The sequence below is a fragment of the Alligator sinensis genome, unplaced genomic scaffold (genome assembly GCF_000455745.1).
Source record: "Alligator sinensis unplaced genomic scaffold, ASM45574v1 scaffold472_2, whole genome shotgun sequence".
Lineage (NCBI taxonomy): Eukaryota > Metazoa > Chordata > Crocodylia > Alligatoridae > Alligator > Alligator sinensis.
The window spans coordinates 830,428-849,555 of record NW_005842378.1 but is presented as its reverse complement, the minus strand read 5'-3'; the positions used below and the strand labels follow the sequence as shown (position 1 = coordinate 849,555).

The window sequence follows — 19,128 nt, the reverse complement described above, 5'->3', positions numbered from 1 at the left end:
GTCACCAATTGCTTATGCCCATCTAGTAGGGGTCCTATTCCTCCCTGGGCCTTCCTTTTACTCCCTATATATCTAAAAAACAATTTTTTGTTATCCTTAACTTGGGATGCCATCCTCAGCTCCATGGTAGCCTTGGCCTGTCTAACTGCCTCCCTACAAGCACGAGCACAGGAGGTAGTCTCCTCTTTAGCAGTCTCTTCCCGTTTCCACTTTTTATATGCCCCCCTTTTTGCCCGTTGGCTGCTCTGGGTTTCTCTGGTCAGCCAAGGAAGCCTCTTGGCCCCTTTCTCCCTTTTTCCTTGCATCGGGATCGTCTCCCTCTGTGCCCGAAGGATCATTTCCTTAAGGCACAGTCACCCTTCCTGGGCTCCCATCTCTTCAAAACTCTTACTCTGCAGTGCATCCTTGACTAAACGCCTGAGTTCATTGAAATCAGGTTTCCTAAAGTCTAGCACTTTCACCCTACTAGTTACCTTACCCACTCAACGTCTTATGATGAATTCTATTATTTGGTGATCACTGTCCCCCAGGTGACCACCGATCTGTAGGTCTCCTACCACGTCATCCCCCGTTGCCATTACAACCAATCAATGAGGGGTAGGGCCCCTTGGCCAGCGGCATGGGGGTCCCTGCCATGATCAGCCTGCAAAAAGGGCAGCCATCCCTGTGATCTCTCCGTTATATCAGCCAGCTGCCTCTAGACCCCTAGCTACAGTCAGTCCTCTCTGATATGTAAGCCTATCCTTAACAAATTTTAACCAAGCTGCTAACCCAAGTTAAAGTTGGCTTAGTCTTCACTGCTATTTTAAATGGCCTGGTCTTCACTGCTATTTTAAACTGGATTTAGATTAATTCTGGTTAGCTAACCAGAATTAAGCTCATACATCACTTTTTATTGTACTTTGCAAGATTTTTCACTGCATGTGTCTTTAAGCAGTGGGCACTGCAGAAGGAACCTTAGTCTGAGGCTCTGTTTCGCAGTCACAGGTGGCTGAATCAGTGGTATAGCCCCACTTCTTCATTACAGGTTTCCCTAGATTTATGTGGGTACTGTATGTGCAATTTCGCTCTTATGCGATGACCTTTTTTATACCAAAAAATCGTTATATGCAAGGTAAATTCACTATTATGCAATTGGTGTGGTGGAATCCTGGAGTTAGCTGCTTTGTGCGGTGCATTGTGGGAGTGACACGCACGAAAATATAGTCTCCTGTGTGGATCTGTACTCCTTGCTTGTCTGTGACATGTGTTTCTGTAGTTGCCATCCCCATTATGATAGTGCCCTGTGCTTGTGTGTACTGCCTGCTGTTGGCGAGTACCAAAATTGTCTTGTAAAAGTGGTAGAAATGGGTCTGGGGGCCAGTACAGTCGAGAACTTGGAATGAATCCCTATTTGTTACGTTGTAAAGTGGGTTCCCTTTATGCAAATTTGAGTTATGCACTGTTTTCCAGGAACGCATGTACAGCATAAAGTGAGGGAAACCTATCGTTCCTTCATTACTCTGGTACATAGGCAGTTGAGACATTGACACCTTTGCCAGGGTTCATCAGCCCCTAGTGGTAAAGACTTGCCCACTGGAACGTCCAGTTTTTCACTGTCGGGTATTTTCTTCAGCCGCTTGTTCCACACCTATAGTCATGTCTCCTTTGAAATAGCATCAAGAGGTTGGGTGCTGGTAAGGACGCTCCTGCATGACTTCAGATGTTCATGTAGTCAAGGATGGGTGTACAGTGAGTGTCTCGCATCTTCAGTTTGTCTCCATTCTATCCTGCTGGCCACTGCTCTTCTGACAGGTGGAGCCAAAAGGTACATGCTGTTTAGGCTGGTGGGCTTCAGACATCCTGTGATGCATCAGCAGCTATCATTCAGAATGGGGTCACGGTGCTTAGCGTGTATGGATCTCTTCCCTACAGGGCATGCATACTCAGCAGAGGAAAAGCTGAGAGTCAGAGCAGTAGTTCAGATGGTTGAGGGGCTGATGAGCTTTTTGAGTTGGTGAGCTTATATAGAATATTGTTATGAGTGCTCACCCTTGCTTTCATCTTCATGATACGTTCTTTGTATGACAGGATTCAATCAAGAGTGACTCCAAGGTAAACTGGATTTGGACAGTGGAAAAGTGGGGTCTTGAACCATGTTACATTGAGTTGGCATTATTTTGTTTAATAACTTTGTGGCTTATTCCTTGTTTAATCACACCATTAACTTCATTAACAAATGGCCAGGTAACTACTTAAGATGTGAGTAACTGGTTAAAATCATGTCTTAAGTAGGGATGGGTATTTGACCAGTCAAACAAAATTATGTCAATTGATCAGTCAAATATCAGTCAAAAATTGTAAAAAATTGCCAATAGGTCCACATAATACATTAATAAAGCACACATTTTCCATTAAGAAATGTGTCAAACAACAATAAAAAAAAAATCACATTTCTGTCAATAAAACTACAAAAAGCATTAGTTTTTTGCAAAATTGCTATAATCTTTGACCAGTCAAAAATATGCAGTCAACTGACAATATTTGACCAGCCAAAAGACCAGCTTGCCAACCCTAATCTTAAGTGTGACATCCAGGCAGATGGGCTATGGCTGCGGGTGGGCGGGAAGAAGCATTTGGGAGCAGACTGAGCAGGTGGGGCCGGGGCCAGGCCCAAGGCAAAGCCGTGATCCATTCCCCCACACGATCCTGTGATGAGTACTGGTTTCACAGGCAGTGGCTGTGCCCAGCCCACGCCTGGCAGAACTGGTGCCCGTCACAGGGATGTGTGAGGAGTGTATCATGGCTCTGTCTCAGGCCTGGCCCCACCCCATCCCAAACTGCAGCTGGTTCACATCATGGCTGCTAGTAGCCTGGCAGCGCAGGGTGGCCCCAACAGATTGTGACTGGATTAAACTGCCCCATATTGTCAGGCTGTGCTGCTCAGCAGCAGTACTATACTGGGGCTGCCTGCATGCACCTCTGCTGGGTTAGGGGCAACAGGGTTGGATCACAGGCACAAGCTCTGCCCTGCTCCTGGGTTGGGCTGATCACAATCCGTTGGGGTCACCCCACACTGCTGGGCCACAAACAGTCATGAGCAAACCAAGTGCAGTGCAGGGCAGTGTAGGGCCGGGCCTAGGGCAGAGCCACGATCCACTGCCTGTAAGTCCCAGTGACGGGCATCAGTTCCACGGACAGGGGCCAAGTATAGCCACTGCCCATGGAACCACTGCCTGTGGCAGGGATGTGTGGGGAACAGATCGTGGTTCTGCCCAAGCCCTGGCCCCACCCATCCGTTCTGCTCCCCCCACCTGCTCGTGGCTGTATCCCATCCACCCAGCTGGGCTTGCCCTGCCTGCGGGGGTCTCAGGACAGTCTCCATGGTGACCCCACCCGCTCCATCCAGCAATGCCAGCAGTCGGTCCAGGGCAAAATAGCCCAGGGCCTGACAGCAAAATTGCTTCCCCTTCCTCCCCTGCTGGGCTGGGTCAGCACCCCCGCTCCCCACCGCAACAGTTCACCAGAACTCCGTAAGCAGCCCTCCAGCCCAAATAATTGCCTATCCCTGTGGTAAGCCCATGTCCCTTTCAGAATCTAGGTCCTCTCCATAACCTCTGCATGTGTGCCTCAGCATCTGGGATACCCTGATCTTTTAAAGGTGTCTCAGCCATCTCTCCCTGTCTCCTTGTTAGTTTGAATCTGTGGGGCCATACCATTTGGAGGAGAGAGGTCTTTACCCTTCTATATGTATGCTAGGATCTAGGGGATCCATCCCCTGTAGATGTATTTTAATACCACTTAACACCCTGGGTGTCTGCCAGGATCTGGAGGGCTCTGCCTCTCTCAGGGGATTAAATTCCTCTCCATATCCTCCCAGGTAGGATGCTAAATTCCTAGGGGATAAGAACACTAACTAGTCAATAGCATGCAGAGCTATTGTATCAACACTGTATTCACGGCACGGTTTTTCATTCTGTTATGAATGAGATGAACTTACTGCCTCTATGAGTCTCTTATGCTGCAGGTGGACAGATGTGTAGAGCCTGTTCTACATACACTAAGCCAGATCTGAGGCAAAGACTCTGCATTTCCATTTTCATGGATTCATCTAGTACGCACCTTGCTCTTAGCTTCCCATTACCCCTTCAAGCTTACTGGGGGCAGGGAGTGGCAAGGAAGAAGGCAAAGCTGGTATGTGGTGAGTTCAGAGCAGAGGGAAACCTCCATACAGTTAACTCAGTATTTATTTTTTGAAATTTTATCTTAATGTGTACATTTTTTTATCATGCAAAACTATGGATATACATATATCATGAATTAACCCCCCTCCATTTATGTGTGTTTACATATATACATATGACTAGGATGACCATATATCCCGGTTTGGCTGGGACACTTCTGGATTTGGTAGGCTGGTCCCAGCTGGTTGGTTAAAAGTCCCTGAAGTCCAACAGGGAGGCAGACATCGCTGCTACTGTGCAGAAGCAAGGCGGGTGGACTAAAGCAAGTGCCACCCTGCCTATACATGGCACATCCTTGCTCCCACACAGCAGCAGCAGTGCCTGCCTGGCCACCTGAGTGCACCATGCCACTCCACTGTCCCACTGGACTCTAGCCTGGGACTTTTGACCAATCAGCTGGAACCAGGTTATAGAATCCAGGAGTATCCCAGCTAAATGGGAACATATGGGCACCCTGCATATAACACTCGTGCACGTGTACACACTTGCACACACAGACACTGCTTTATCAAACTTACCTGCGGTGAAGTGACTCTGAAAATTTAAGGCTTGCATATATAAACTCTTTAACCTGGATATAAATCTGAGGCACTGACTGAGACATTGGAAGCTTCTTTGGGAAGGACTGCTAGAGAAACAAAACATTAATGAGCCATTACATTTCAAACACTGACTCTAATTATTCTAGATTCTAAATACCTAATTAAATGCTTGCATTACACACAATCTAAGAAATTCCGAATACGATAGGTTAATTTAATATATTCTTTTTCTACTTTTCATTGTATGTGACCAGGGACACATGAGCAGACCAACTACTACAACTTTAAAAATAATTTACAAGCAAGTAAAATACAAAATGATTAGTTATTTATTAAAGCCTAGAGACCCCTGCCAAATTTGAGATCTTCTTGTGCCAGACACTGTTCAACCATCTAGAAAAAAACAGTTCCTGTCCCAAAGCGGTTTCAATCTAAACAGGCAAGAGAGAAACTCAATGGTAAGAGAGAGAAAATATATCCTGTTCTCAAATCCAGGAAGTAACTGCCCCCAACTTAAAAAAATTATTGAGATTTTCAAAGCAGAGTAGGGAATTATGGGCATGTCTCCACTGCCTTGGTGCTGTGCCCAGGGCAGTGCTGTGAAGTATCCCCACCCACTCACTCATACTGTGCACATACTGTCAAATCCTAGAGATGGGACAATATTGTTGCGTTAGCGTGACGCCAAACACATGACAACATGCACACCTAAAAGTATCTCCGGGCACTGACTTGGCATCACTTTATCATAATTACATTGCCTCACTTCCAGGAGTTGGCGTACGCCATGCAGGAGGCAAGGGGCAATATTCACTGCAATATTCCCAACTACAGCACGCTGACAATTTTTACCCATGTTTGAGGATAATGATAACTCATAACTGAGATTACCTACAAGGGATTTACTATCATGCAAGAACAAAGAATTCATAAAAGATCTACATATGCTAAAAAGCTGAGTTACTTAATCTGATGTTCTTCAAGCCACGCCTCAGCCTTCAAATTTGCCAACACATGGAATAAACATGTGGAGCCTCTGTATTTTGTCCAGTGTCACCCCAACAGTGATGGGTCAGACATTTTAACTATAAACCTGTTTTATACTTGTTTTCTGACTGTGAATTTAAAAAAAAATAGAAATAGTAAAATGGGTTCTATTACATGCAACTATAAGGACTCCAGCACAGGGTCAGCACAGGTTGAACCTCTACATTCACATTCTCTACCACGTCACAGACAGAAGCCAGCCAGGGTTTATCTGCAGTGGTAGTTGATTGTAGAATGGGACATACTGAACACCTCCTCCCTCCCCTTCAAGCTATCATCAGGAAAGTTCTAAAACTTATTAACCCAACATGCAAACAACTATCTAAAATTCTATACTTTCAATTTATTTGGCTCCCCAATAACATTAATGCGTTATGAATTTGATTATATTTATTTAATCAGAATATCTATTTTTCAGTTGCCACAATTGTTATTTTGGTGTCATCTTCAAAAATGAAAAAAAAAGTTACTATTTAATAACCTTGGGAAAATTAGCCAGTTTGATATGTTAAATGAGTTGCCTCTGATAGATTAAGATATCATAAACTTCAAGGACTTGGATCTTACCCTGAACAATTCATAAACCTTTAAGATAATGGAGGGCCAACATTCATTATTCAAAGTTACTCTGGAGAGCGTTCTGAAAAAACATAAATAGTACATTCTTCTGCTAAAATTCAGAATGAAATAACTACCATTATGTTGAAGATGATTTTGAAAGACATTGCTGAAGAAAATTGGAAAACTGGTAAAGTCAAGTTCTCCTGCCTGCTATGTGGCACTAACAGGGATGTATGTCATTAATGTAGAAAATTTGCTTACTGTTTTAATAGCTGCAAGTTAGCTCTTTTACACATTTTGTAATGCTACAGTATGTGCAAACTGTGCTTTATGAAACCTAATATGCTCCAACAAAACGTGAGTGAATTGTAAATAAAAAATACACTCATAAATAAACCTTGATTAATTTGTTTACAAAATACATTTCATTACTCGCTAAAATTTCAGAATAAATGACTATAGTCTGAATTTTCATGTTTATTTATAACTAGATAATTACCCATGAAAATGATTTAGTCTTTTAATCTACCATACTAGTCATACTTTAATTACTTTTTAATTACAAAAATCATTACTGTCCTAAGACTTTTTAACTGGTTTTAAGCAAACTTTCATGATATAAAAGTTCTTACCTTATCAATTTCTGGATCTTGAAAAGGAAATTTGCTAATCACTATTTTGTATTCCTCTTCATTTGCTACAGGAATAGGGCTGTAGTTATCTGCTTCAAAAATATCTCTGTTCAATTAGAGTTAGTAAAGTAAGCAAAACTCAGGACATGTATTAATAATGACAAATATTGTACACAAATTACTTATTGTATGGGGGCGTTCAGTTCTAAAATGGGTGAACTACTTTCATTATCTTCTCATAACTCCCAATTGCTTTTTGGCAAATTTGATTATTACTTTCTGTAACTATGAGTCTCCCATCCACCACCTAAACCCAAACTGTTTACCTTTAAACTGAAAAACGTTGTCACCCTAGAACAGGTTTTAATATGCATGATGTAGAATACAGCTAAGCAATCAATGTAGATAAGGATTTCATGTCAAGTGGTATACATTAGGCTTGACCAGGCCCAGCTCTCAGTGTTGAATATGACAGTTCCTGTCTACAATGAGTGTTTAGCATTATGTTACTTAGCATATACTCAAGCTCAATGTTGTTTTTTTCACTGTAAACAAATCTATGGCACATACAGACTTCATTTTCCACCTGAAGGACTATAGAATATAACCCTTAGTTGTAAGTTTATCTTTTCTTTTCCCTTGGCAAATCATATCTAGTGTCCCATTCTCTATTTTTACCAATTTTCACTGATGAATTCCCTGATTTTATTTTTTTTAACTAATTTATTTTTTACTGATTTACACCCATTTTTCAGGTCAAACCCCTGTTAACCGGCATGAGTGGGGAATGGTCCATTCCCCACTCATGCTGGTTAACAGGGATTTGACCTGAAAAGTGGGTGGTCCCAGTAAGCTAAAAGTGCCACTGTGCTGGTTTCCGCTGGCACAAGTTTCCAGCCAGATGCCGGGGGGGGCGGTGGCCACATGGGGGCCGGGGGGAAGGTGCCTGGAGTAACTGCATGGGGCTCCCGGCCCAGACCCCAGGTGGGGCGGGCTGGACTGCGGGAATCGATTCTGGGGCAGGCAGGTCCCACCTGCACCCTGGCAGCTCCAGCTTCAGCCCTGCCCCAGGTGCTGGGAGCTGTAAGCCCCAAGCCCTGCTGGGGGGGTGGGCAGGAGAGCCCAACCCCCCCAGGAGTGGCAGGGGGCTGCACCCAGGTGCTCGGCATGGGCCCACGGGGTTGGGAGGTGCCACAGTTGGGGTCAGGTGCCCCCCCCCCAGTGCTGCTGCCCATCCTGAGCACCGGAAGGAACCCAGTGCCACCAATGGTCCGTCTGCAGTGGTAGCAGGTTGCGGCAAGAGCAAGCTGCCACCCACCTGGAGCACTGGGAAGAGCCTGGGGCCAGTGGCAGCACTAGGCTCTTCCTGGTCAGTGCTCAGGGCAGGCAGCAGTCTGCTCTCATCCCGCGTGCAGATCGAGGGGCACACGCCCCCCAGCCCACAGCCCTCCCAAGAGGCACATAGCAAAAAGAGCTGTGCCCCCCCTGCACCATGCACCCTGCACCCAGACAGCTCCCCACACTTTGCTCCATGCTGCAGCCCCGGAAGCAGCTGACAGGCTGCACCGCGGTCCTCCCCCAGCCCCTTCTCTAGTCCCAGGCTTACTCCCACCCTCCCTCACTGCCAATTTTTCCCAGATTTAAACTGATTTCTTTCCTTTTTCTTCCTTTAACCCCAAGTTCATCCCAGTTTTTGTGTTTTGAAGATAAACACCCAAAAATTCCCAGATTAAAAAAAAAACGAAAAACTGAGAATGTGGAACACTAATCATATCCAAGGAAAATATGGAAGCAGAGCACCTATTTCAAATGCATCCTGTTCCTAGCCAAGAGGAATACAAATGAATACACTAGCCAAAAGAACGTTTCTCCTATTAGCTAAGTGCAGATAGTCAAAAAGCCTGAGACTGAATCAATTCAATCTTTGCAGGTTAGTCTATGCTATGTAGATTAAATCAATACACAAGTGAACAGACATTCATTTTTGATTCTGGAAATGCAGCCACATGCCTGCAGTGGCTTAGGCCAGAAGCCAGGGGACAGCAGAGCATGCCTCCTTGCTTGGCTGGAGCAGACAGCTTGGGCCAAGGCTAGCCCACTCACTCTGTGAGGGGGAGAGTTTAGAGGGAGATGCAAAGCATCCTGGAATACTGGGGGACTGAGAGTTAATTTCAGTCTGGAGGGCATCTGGGACAGAAGCTCAATACACTGATTTAAACTAAATCAGTTAAATCTGACACTACCATCCATCCAGGTTTATCTTTAACAGGTTTTGGCCATTTTGAAAGTGGTTTATGTGCACTGAACATCCGTTGTGTTATAGATTTGAACTAGTTTCTGATCACCTATACCAGTTTATATGTAATTTCTGTCCCTAGCCATTGAGTCAGGCTGTACTGAATCAACTAATATTTAGAAAATTACTACTTGATGAAAAAAATGGAAATTAGATAGAAAAATGTCTAAAAAGACATGATTACTAACAAAACCAAATTTAATTGAAAGAGCATTTGAGGCATGTTCTGTTCATTTTGAAATACTAACCTGAATAACCCAGCCCATTTTTTAAGCAATGTTTCATTGTATTGATCTCTGATTTCAAATAAAAGATCAAATAGTCGATTCACAGGAAAACCATAACCCTGAAGTAAAAAAAATAAAAAGGATAAATAATTCAAGAAATACCACCATAATTGATCTAATAGTACATCAAGATTTTGAGAAGTTATGTTGTCATCTAATTTTGTAACATATCGTTGTACAAATTACAAGAATCTACATGCATTAGTACTATTAAAATATTACATAAATTATTATATGACTTATTTGTAAAAGTGACATTCTCTATTTATTCCAGAAGTAGTACATTTATCCTGACAAAATGTGACAAATTCCTATTAAATATTCAAGTTTGCTACATAACTAGACAGAGTTAATCTGTTTCTTCAGTGTGTCTACATGTCCAATAGTTCTAGGACAGATGAACAATGAAGTTCATCTAGTCTTCCAAGACACAATTTTAGAATATGCACATTTGTAAAGCCATCAAATAGTTTCTATACTCGTTACAAAAACTGGGACCAAAACACAGATTTATATTTAAACCAGACATTTGGTTAGTTCATGGTAGACACAGGCACTAATTAAGAGGGTAGAATTAAGCAAAAGCAGCCAGAAGAAGAAAGCTAAGAAAGATATTTTTTGTTATTTAAATAATCCAAAGGCAGAATTTGCTCTAGGTGTTTTAACTCAATGCCCAAAATGACACCAACCTGCAAAGTATCAGCAAACACCACAATCAGATTTTTCAGCTCCAAAACAAGATCAGGATCAGTGCAATATGACTGGAAATAAGAAATATGGATTTTGTAAAAGTGATTCCAAAGATAGCAAATGCATTTTCAAATATTAGTGATGCAGTAAATTAAAACTTCTAAACATTATACCTGTAATTAAGTTATTGTGTTTGTACATGTTTCTATGTATGCATATGAGAAATGTACTTGTTTTCAGTTATTTCAGTTCAATGCAGTATTTTGTTCATATTAAAATTCTTACAGGGTTTATCATAAATAATATAGCTCAGAAAAGACAAGCTAGAATATGAGAAGTGATATATCTATTGTGAATGTGATGTACAGAAGGTCCAATTCACTAAAAAATATAACCATGTGCTTTTACTTTCCAAAATTGTACCCGGGAGGGATCTGCTTTCAAATACTAGGCCCAGTTATAATGAGTGTTAACAATAATGTGTTATTTTCAAGAGTTTCTCATTGTTAGCAGAAAAAGAAATGCAATGACTAACTAAACATTAGGCTAACATCTGCAAGCCTGCTTGTGCAATGGTAAGTATCAAAATCTATAGTTAAGCGTCTAATTAACTGTAACTTCATTATCAGAGGTGTTGACTCCTGCAGTTTATTGTTGCTATTCAGTAGGTCTGAAAAGTAAGCCACACATTTATCAGGAATTAAACGCTTAACTTTAACCTCCTAATTTTGAGTATTTGTATTAAAGAAATTTAAACAAATATAAGACCATGTAACTTAAGTTTGTGCAAAACAAAAATATATTACTGACGTATTAACCATAGAGTTGCATGTTTTGGTCTCCAAGTAAGTACATAAATATGTTAAAGTTTTGGCTTCAAAGAGAAACAACTTCAAAGAGTAAAAGATATATTTATTTAAGCACTAGTCATCCCCTAATACCGCTGCCCCAAAAATAATGTATTTCTTTGAACTAAAGAAGGAGTTAGGTATCCTGAGGGGACACATCAGAAATTTGTCAGGTCAATTATATTAAAAAAAACCTTTAAAGAATCCTATTTTTAGTGAAAGAAACTTAAGTATGTTTTAATGCTTTATATTTTCAGATTTTTACAAATCAAACATCCAACTAATGTGCAAAGTATGTGGTTTAGAAATTGATTAACAACTTAACCATACTAAGACAGACAAGGTTCCTTGGGTGAATTTGATATCTTTTATTAGACCAACCCAAATGGTTGGAGAATAGTTATTAAGCAAGCTTTCGGGTTCAAAAACCCTTTGTCAGGCTAAGGAAGCTTCAGCAGTTGGTGTGTGCTCATCCAGGAAGAGCACAGAGCAACTGCCGAAGCTTCCTTAGCCTGACGAAGGGTTTTTGAACCCGAAAGCTTGCTTAATAACTATTCTCCAACCATTTGGGTTGGTCTAATAAAAGATATCAAATTCACCCAAGGAACCTTGTCTGCCTATATCCTTAGACCAACACGGCTACAACCTAAACCCCTTAACCATACTAACACATTTTAAAATGAGAAGAAGTTGGAAATAAAACTTAACTTGGCATTCACAAGTAATATTCCCAACAAGCATAAATATAGTAGTTGCAATGTGGAATATTTATAGCTCTTCCTAAAATACTTATAAAACATATCAGGACTCATACTAGAGACGATATCTTTAATTAGAGCAACAAAAATCTTGTTAGTCTAATAAAAGATATCATCTCTTCTACAAGTCCTGATTGCCTTTTCCTCTAGGCCAATACAGCTACAACCTGGATACCCTATAAAACATATATAATTCTTCAAATCTAAGAACACCTAAAATAATATGGAGGCAAAATCCAAACTCTATGATTTAAGCATATGATTTTTGCACGAGTTGAAGTCAGGGAGGCCTGGGAAAGGCTAGTACATATATTACTTACTAAATATTATGCCAGCTCTGACCCTTTGGTGAATTTTGAAGTAATTTATCAGGATAAAAATTCAGTCAACCACAATCAGTAATGGTATTTTACTGCATCTCAGGGGAAGAATTGGCGGTAGTATGCAGACATTTAGTTTTCATTTGGGCAGATTCAGGACATGTAATTGTCACTAGTAGAGGAGTACAATTATACTTAAAAATACTAACACACACATTTGAATTTGGAATTGAAGTCATTACATTTCAGCATTTCACAATTTTAGTAATCTATTTCAATGTAAATACGAGTGGGAAACTAATGGTGTCATTGTCAAATACACCCATTATTTATGATGTGGCCCAATAAATAGTTTTATTTTGAAATTGTTTCAGAAAGTAGTGGTATTCTTGTATATTACTCTGGTATATTACACTGAAGTGGCAGCTCTAAGGGTTTTGCTGGTGGAGTTTATTTTGGAAACAGGGTATTTGGAATGATAATTAGGAACTATTTTCGGTTGGGGGGTGCCTTCAGTGCTGAACTATTCAATCTGATCTAATGAAGAGGTCAGTTGAGACTAATGAGGACAGATTGCAATAATAACAGCAGATTAACTCTGCATATTCTAAACTGCTGGACTAAGAACATGTTTGGAGGACCCTGTGAGTTGTGAATCAGTGGAGGATTATGCAAATAGCCCGCGGCTATAGCTCACAGCCTGATACTGCTGGGAAAAACAAAAGGTTGGCAGGCTCACTCCCAAATCTGAGCAATTTTTAATCACAAAAAACCCACAATGCTGGCAGTGTAAGTTTTCACTTTGACATTATCCTACTTTTAAATACACTAAGGATCTTTAAATAAACGGATTTAGGTGTATTACCACTAGGTCTTTTCACTTACTGAATGGGTTCTAAGGACAGCAATGATCTTTGAAAGTGCCATGTTCCACAGTTCATCAGTGTATGCTCTAGTTACCAATCCCTGGGTCACATGTAAAATGTGATCTTCCACTACGAAGAAACTAAAACAAAAATGTGTTAAGTCACCAACAACCATTTTCAAAAGGTACAAATTCTGACCTTTTACATAAAGGTATAGACAGATTGTACCCACATCAAAACTGGAATTTCAACAGGCTTTGCATCAAATCCTTTATGTTGTTCAGCTGCCAAACAAGCAATGTGGAAAGTACAACTTGTGCCAACTGGCACCCAGCTTCATAGACAGTCCCCGTGTGACACTACACTGAAAGGATTCAAATGCAGGCCAGGTGAATTTTCTACTACACAGATCCAGCAGCCACCACTCATGTGATCAGATAAACAACTGTTATGAAGGTGGGACCTTGCAGTTGAGAGGTTTTAGCATAATAAAAAATGCAACTTACCCTACAATTTGACTGAAATATCTTCTGTAACCTTCAACTGTTTCATGCTTTAAATAAAAAAGGGGGAAAAACATTTAGGTATAAAAGTGCCACTAAAGATTTAAGTAAAAGGGCAATTCAGTGAAATCTAATAAGATATTGGTTACCATGCTCGATTGTGGCTGCAGCACCAATCTGGCTTGTTTCCGTCTTTGTTTTCTGTAGTAGTTTTCAAAAGTCTCTCCATCACCCTAAAACATGACAGACCTTATGTGGTTAATGTCAAAAAACAGAAATGTAGATTACTCTCAGTCACAACCACATAGTCAGCATTCATTCCACACATGGAACTCCCACTGACATTAATGACATTCTTCATGGATGAAATGACTGAAGAGCTTATAAAAAAAGTGATCCACAGATTGCTCTGTGGAGAATTGTGCCTTTGAGACTACATTTTCCATACAGATATCCAAATGCAAACACTTGAAAATGACCAAAGCAATTATCAAACTAATTATCATAGTTAATAAAAACTACTATTCTGTCACTGAAAATCAGCTGCTGAAGGGTCCCTTTTACATGTTTTCTTTAAAACACAAGGCAAACTTGTATATTGACTTTTTGTAGCTTGTAAACTTGAGTTATACTATAAATGTTAAAGTGATTCATAATATACTCCTGACATATGAATTTATTCATTTTCTTTCAGCAAAATATTTTGAAAAGATATTTTGTATTCACTTGTCCTTCCTTCAAAGTTAGGAAACATAATGACTAAAGATTTGGATTTTTCAACTCAAACTTTATTTTCTTCTATGCCTAATGATTACATTATGAAGAGTTCAAGTGACAAACTGGCATCCTCATTAAGAGGATTCGCCTAGCGGGAACCATATCTGCATCGGAAATCATTACAACACTGGCTCGTTACCTATTAAAGACCCCTAATATGTATGCAAAAATAATACAGCACCTTTGCACTTTTAAGTTTTATTTTGTCTTCATGTGGTTAGCTATTTAGATTTCCATTACTTGAGGTACCAAGAGGCCTCAAATCAAAATATAGGAGATAGCAGATATTTGTAATCCTGTATTATTTTAGTAAAAAAATGACCCTCAAAGTTAGAAATTAGTATATTTAAGTATGTAATCTTTTTTTTTTTTCCACAAAAATACAGATTATTGATCACAAGAGCAATGCTTAACAGGGGAAAATTTTGCTTTAAACAGCAAGTGCTACATACTGTGGGATACATATTAACTAGAGCAACTTTTATTACAGTAATATATTATTCACATTATTGTCACTTATATTTATGGTTAGGGAAATCATTCATGTCCAGCCAAATAGGATGCCATTTTTAAGTGCACAATCAAGCTACTATGAGGGAAACTGTTCAATTCCACTTTCAGAATCATGTCTGCATGCAGTTCTAGCAGAAATCTCTATGCATGGGATTCTAACAGAAATCTCTATTGTGAAAGGGACTAGCTGATTTTTCTAATATGTAAAATACTTTATGGGTATTAAGACACCATGGTATACAAAAGAGGGCATTAATCTGAGCATAATTTTTAAGAAAAAAGATTTTAGTAAATGTATCAGTAGACTAATGCAAGCAACCCTGTTTCTGACATGTTCGCAAAAGCAGGAGTGCCAAAACAAAATATGTCCAATCCACATATTTGGGATCTCCAGCTTCCAGAGTTTCTAAAATGTACATAAATACATAATCATATAACTATAGATTAGCATAATCCATATGAATAAACATTTATTTTTATATGGTATGAATTTCTGATGAATGATAAATTATTGGAATCTTGCTCATAATCAATTCCTGATTCAAATCACTCTTCTGCTTATTTTATGCTTCCACAGAACTTTGCAGGGGTTTAGGTTGTAGCCATGTTGGTCTAAGGACATAGGCAGACAAGGTTCCTTGGGTGAATTTGATATCTTTTATTAGACCAACCCAAATGGTTGGAGAATAGTTATTAAGCAAGCTTTCGGGTTCAAAAACCCTTCATCAGGCTAAGGAAGTTTCAGCAGTCGGTGTGTGCTCTTCCTGGATGGAATGAAAAGTAAAGAAGCCAGCGGCTGGGCTGGGGAGTCAGTTGCCAGGCAGATTATAATGTATCAAAAATCCAATGTCTGTGTTTAGTCCATGACCTCTAGTATCCAGGAGGTTGATGAAATGGAGCTCATAGGCTCGTCTCTGGGAAGTGTTGTGTAAGTTTCCCTTGAGGATCAGGACTGAGAGATTGGAGAGAGAGTGGCCCTCCTGTTTCTCACAGGAGAACTCTCCTGTGAGAGTGGCCACTCTCTCTCCAATAACTTTTCTTTCTTCTATGAGCATTTGTTCATATGTATATTCCACAGTTTATGATACCCAAGCTGTTATCTAAATGAGGGAGCGAGTGAAAACTTGTCTAAACACGTTTTGGCAGACTGCTGTGCCAAAAGAAGAGTCCACTTGGATGTTTCCACCAGCATACAGCATCTAGTAAAGGTGGGAGTCTGACAGGTAATAATGGGAATATTTTCTTGGAGAAGCAGCTGAGGCTGGATGTGCATTGGTGTCAAGCAAGGGTGCTCAACCCTTGGCCCATACGCCTGATCTGGCCCCCAGCATTTTATCATCTTGCCCACGGGGCTCCCCACAGACCTATGGGGAGACTCTTGGACATAGGCACACAGGGCAGCGTGAGGCCCAATCCCAGCACATGGGGCCAAGCAGAGGTGGCACAGGACCCCAGGGAACCAAACCCAGCACAAAGGAGTGGGAGGGGATAGTGAGGGCCCCAGAGCTGGGTCCAGGAGCACAGGGCCCCAAGGCCCAATCCTGGCACATAGGGCTAGGAGGAGACAGCAAACAGCCCATTGGCTGGGCCTGTGCCATTCATTTGGGCCAAAACCGCAAGTACTACTGGTTCTAATATTGTCTGTTCTAATAAAATGCGAGTTAGCCAACTCCTAATAATCTCATACATCCCCAAATCAATTTAACCTCTTGGTAGAAGCAGGGCAATCTTTCATCCTTTCAGCAAAAAAAATTTAAAAAGGATTCTACAAGTGGTTAATGAAGAGAACATGATGCCAGAGACTCAAACTGGAGAACCACCAAACCACACAGCTTCTCTATTTCTAATTCTGAAAAACATCCACAAAACATGTTGTCCATAAAACAGTTGTCTTGATATATAAGATCATAGGAAAGTAGGGCTGGAAGGGACCTCATTAGGTCATCTAGTCCAGCCCCCTGCTTAAGGCAGGATCATCCCTGACTAATCCATCCCAGCCAAGTGTCTGTCTAATCTGCACTTGGAAATTTCCTGGGATGGAGATTCCAAAACTCCTCTAGGCAACCTGTTCCAATACCTGACCACCACCATGATTCCCCTGCTGCAGTTTGAGGCCATTGCTCCAAGTCCTGTCCCCTTCAGCCACAGAGAAAAGATTATCTCCATCCTCTTTATAATTGCCCTTCAAGTATTTGAAGAATTTAATCAAATGGTCCTCTACAGTAATTACTAATTGTTATACTATGTAATTATATTAATGTATTTTTGTAATAAACATTTCTATACATTGAGAATCAATAAATAAATCTTTGTTTTCCACTGCCCTCTCTGGCCATCCCTAGCTGCACAGGTTACCTATTATTCCTGATTTTCTTTTGTATGTGGCTATCACTGCTGAAACCTTCATAAACACCTCTGCTACACTGGAAAGGTCAAAAGAAAAGGTCAATACTATACTGATAATAGTTTTGACCTACCAGACATCATAAATGCATTTTGTCACTGGATGTACGACAACATGAAAACAAGCATCCTGAAGGTCAAGAGCCATGGACCAGTCTTATAAATCCAGTGAATGCATCACAGAAGCTGAAGTGACCATTCTAAATTTTATATAATGAATGAAGGTGTCTGGTATCAAGCAATAGTTGAAGTTAAAAAAATCTCTTTTCCTGCGTTTCAGAGGAATATTTTCTATAGCTGTGTGAGAGAAATGCAAGTCCACTCCAGGAAGGAGCAGCTTCTTTTGAGATAAATCCCTAAAATGGACACGGAAAGTGGCTGCAACTGAATTGTGCAACCACTTATAGAACTTCTCTCATCCATCTGTTCAGCATTACAGACTTCAATGAATTCCCAACATGGACGTGTGCAAAACATGTAATGGCTTAAGAAGAGCTTCTTGGGCATCCTCAGCAGGATCTGGAGTGATTTGAGTCACATTCTTTCACAGTTCCTGGAAGCTCTCACAGTTGCCACCTTTCCTGGAAACAAGGAGGCAATGACCATTTATTTGTGAATATCCTTCCCCATGGATTATACATTGTCTTCAAATGGTTCCTCAAGACACCAAATCTCAGGAGTAAGTATTTAAGGTGGAGTAGTCTGCTTCTGGGTCATTCTCCCCATGAGATGGTACATGAGAAATGTGTTTCCAACAAGGGCCCCAGGAACTCCATTATAAAGGATAAAAGAATTATAAAGGATAGGGTAACAAATGGTACCAAGGCATATTTAGAACCTAACACCTCCTATGCCATCTTGAACAGTGAATAATCTTCAAATACCTCCCTAATTTGAATTCAGATGATGGATCTCCCAAGAGAGCATCACCCCTTTGTAAGGAGTCTGAAGGTGGATAAGGATTACATCTCCACTAGAAGCAGAGGTATTGAGTTGTAATGCTGACATGGCAGTTCATGCCAGAGAGGTGGTTATTAAAACAAGCGTTATGCATTAATGAGAGATGAAGCCCAAGAATAAGGGCAATTTAAGCCTCTTACAAATATTCTGTCAATCAGCCTTTTCTCCTCTTTCTATTCCCACTTTCTCTCCACTGAGAGAGAATAACAACTGATGTAATACAATTTTATAGTGAGAATAAATTGAAGCAGTCCCTCAGGATAAGCTGCAGTGTTCTACAACACAGCTGATATTTGAATTCCTTCTTTAAAGTTTTTATTTCAAAGTATGGAGTCCTGTGCTGTACAGGCACAAGTGCCTAATTAGCTATTTGCCCTCAGGTAAATTAGACCTGCACAAGGATTAGAGACTGGTGTGTCATGGTAAGAAATAAGAGATCTCATGTCTGTACTGCAAGAAGAGTGCTAGGAAGAAGACTCATTAATAAATCAGGCTGTAATGCCCCACCCACTAAGTAGTCACCCACAGATACACTCCCACCTCTCTCCCTATGTGGTGCCCAGAGGGTTTATTGCTACCCTTACTGCAACCATCCAAAACTACTGGCTGACAGAATGAAGCTGTCTTCATTTTATGCATTTAATTTCCTGACTCTGTGACAAGAACAAGATTTTATTTCTTTTTATTTCTATTAGCTCTGCAAAAACAATACAGCTGATGCATGGAACTGAATTCTATTTCTTCTAGTGCATCCGCAACAGATTTGTAAGTTACAATCATGTATATCTGTGCAAACCCAGGGTAGGCAGTAAGGGAAGGAAAAACTACACAGGCGGGTTTCGGAAAAGCATACTCTGAAGACAGTGGGGGTAGCACAGGTGTGACTGAGAGATTAATTAGGC

The 19,128-nt window shown here is 40.7% G+C and overlaps 1 protein-coding gene across 1 annotated transcript in view; it reads right to left on the bottom strand.

The window, feature by feature from the left end:
• Positions 1-19,128, bottom strand: part of EXOC6 (exocyst complex component 6) — a 142,995-nt gene that overhangs the window by 100,057 nt on the left and 23,810 nt on the right. Inside the window, 7 exon segments of the mRNA XM_006029422.3 lie at positions 4,742-4,851; positions 7,006-7,111; positions 9,550-9,647; positions 10,278-10,349; positions 13,090-13,210; positions 13,577-13,623; positions 13,723-13,806. Of these exon segments, the coding sequence (XP_006029484.1) occupies positions 4,742-4,851; positions 7,006-7,111; positions 9,550-9,647; positions 10,278-10,349; positions 13,090-13,210; positions 13,577-13,623; positions 13,723-13,806 (638 nt within the window).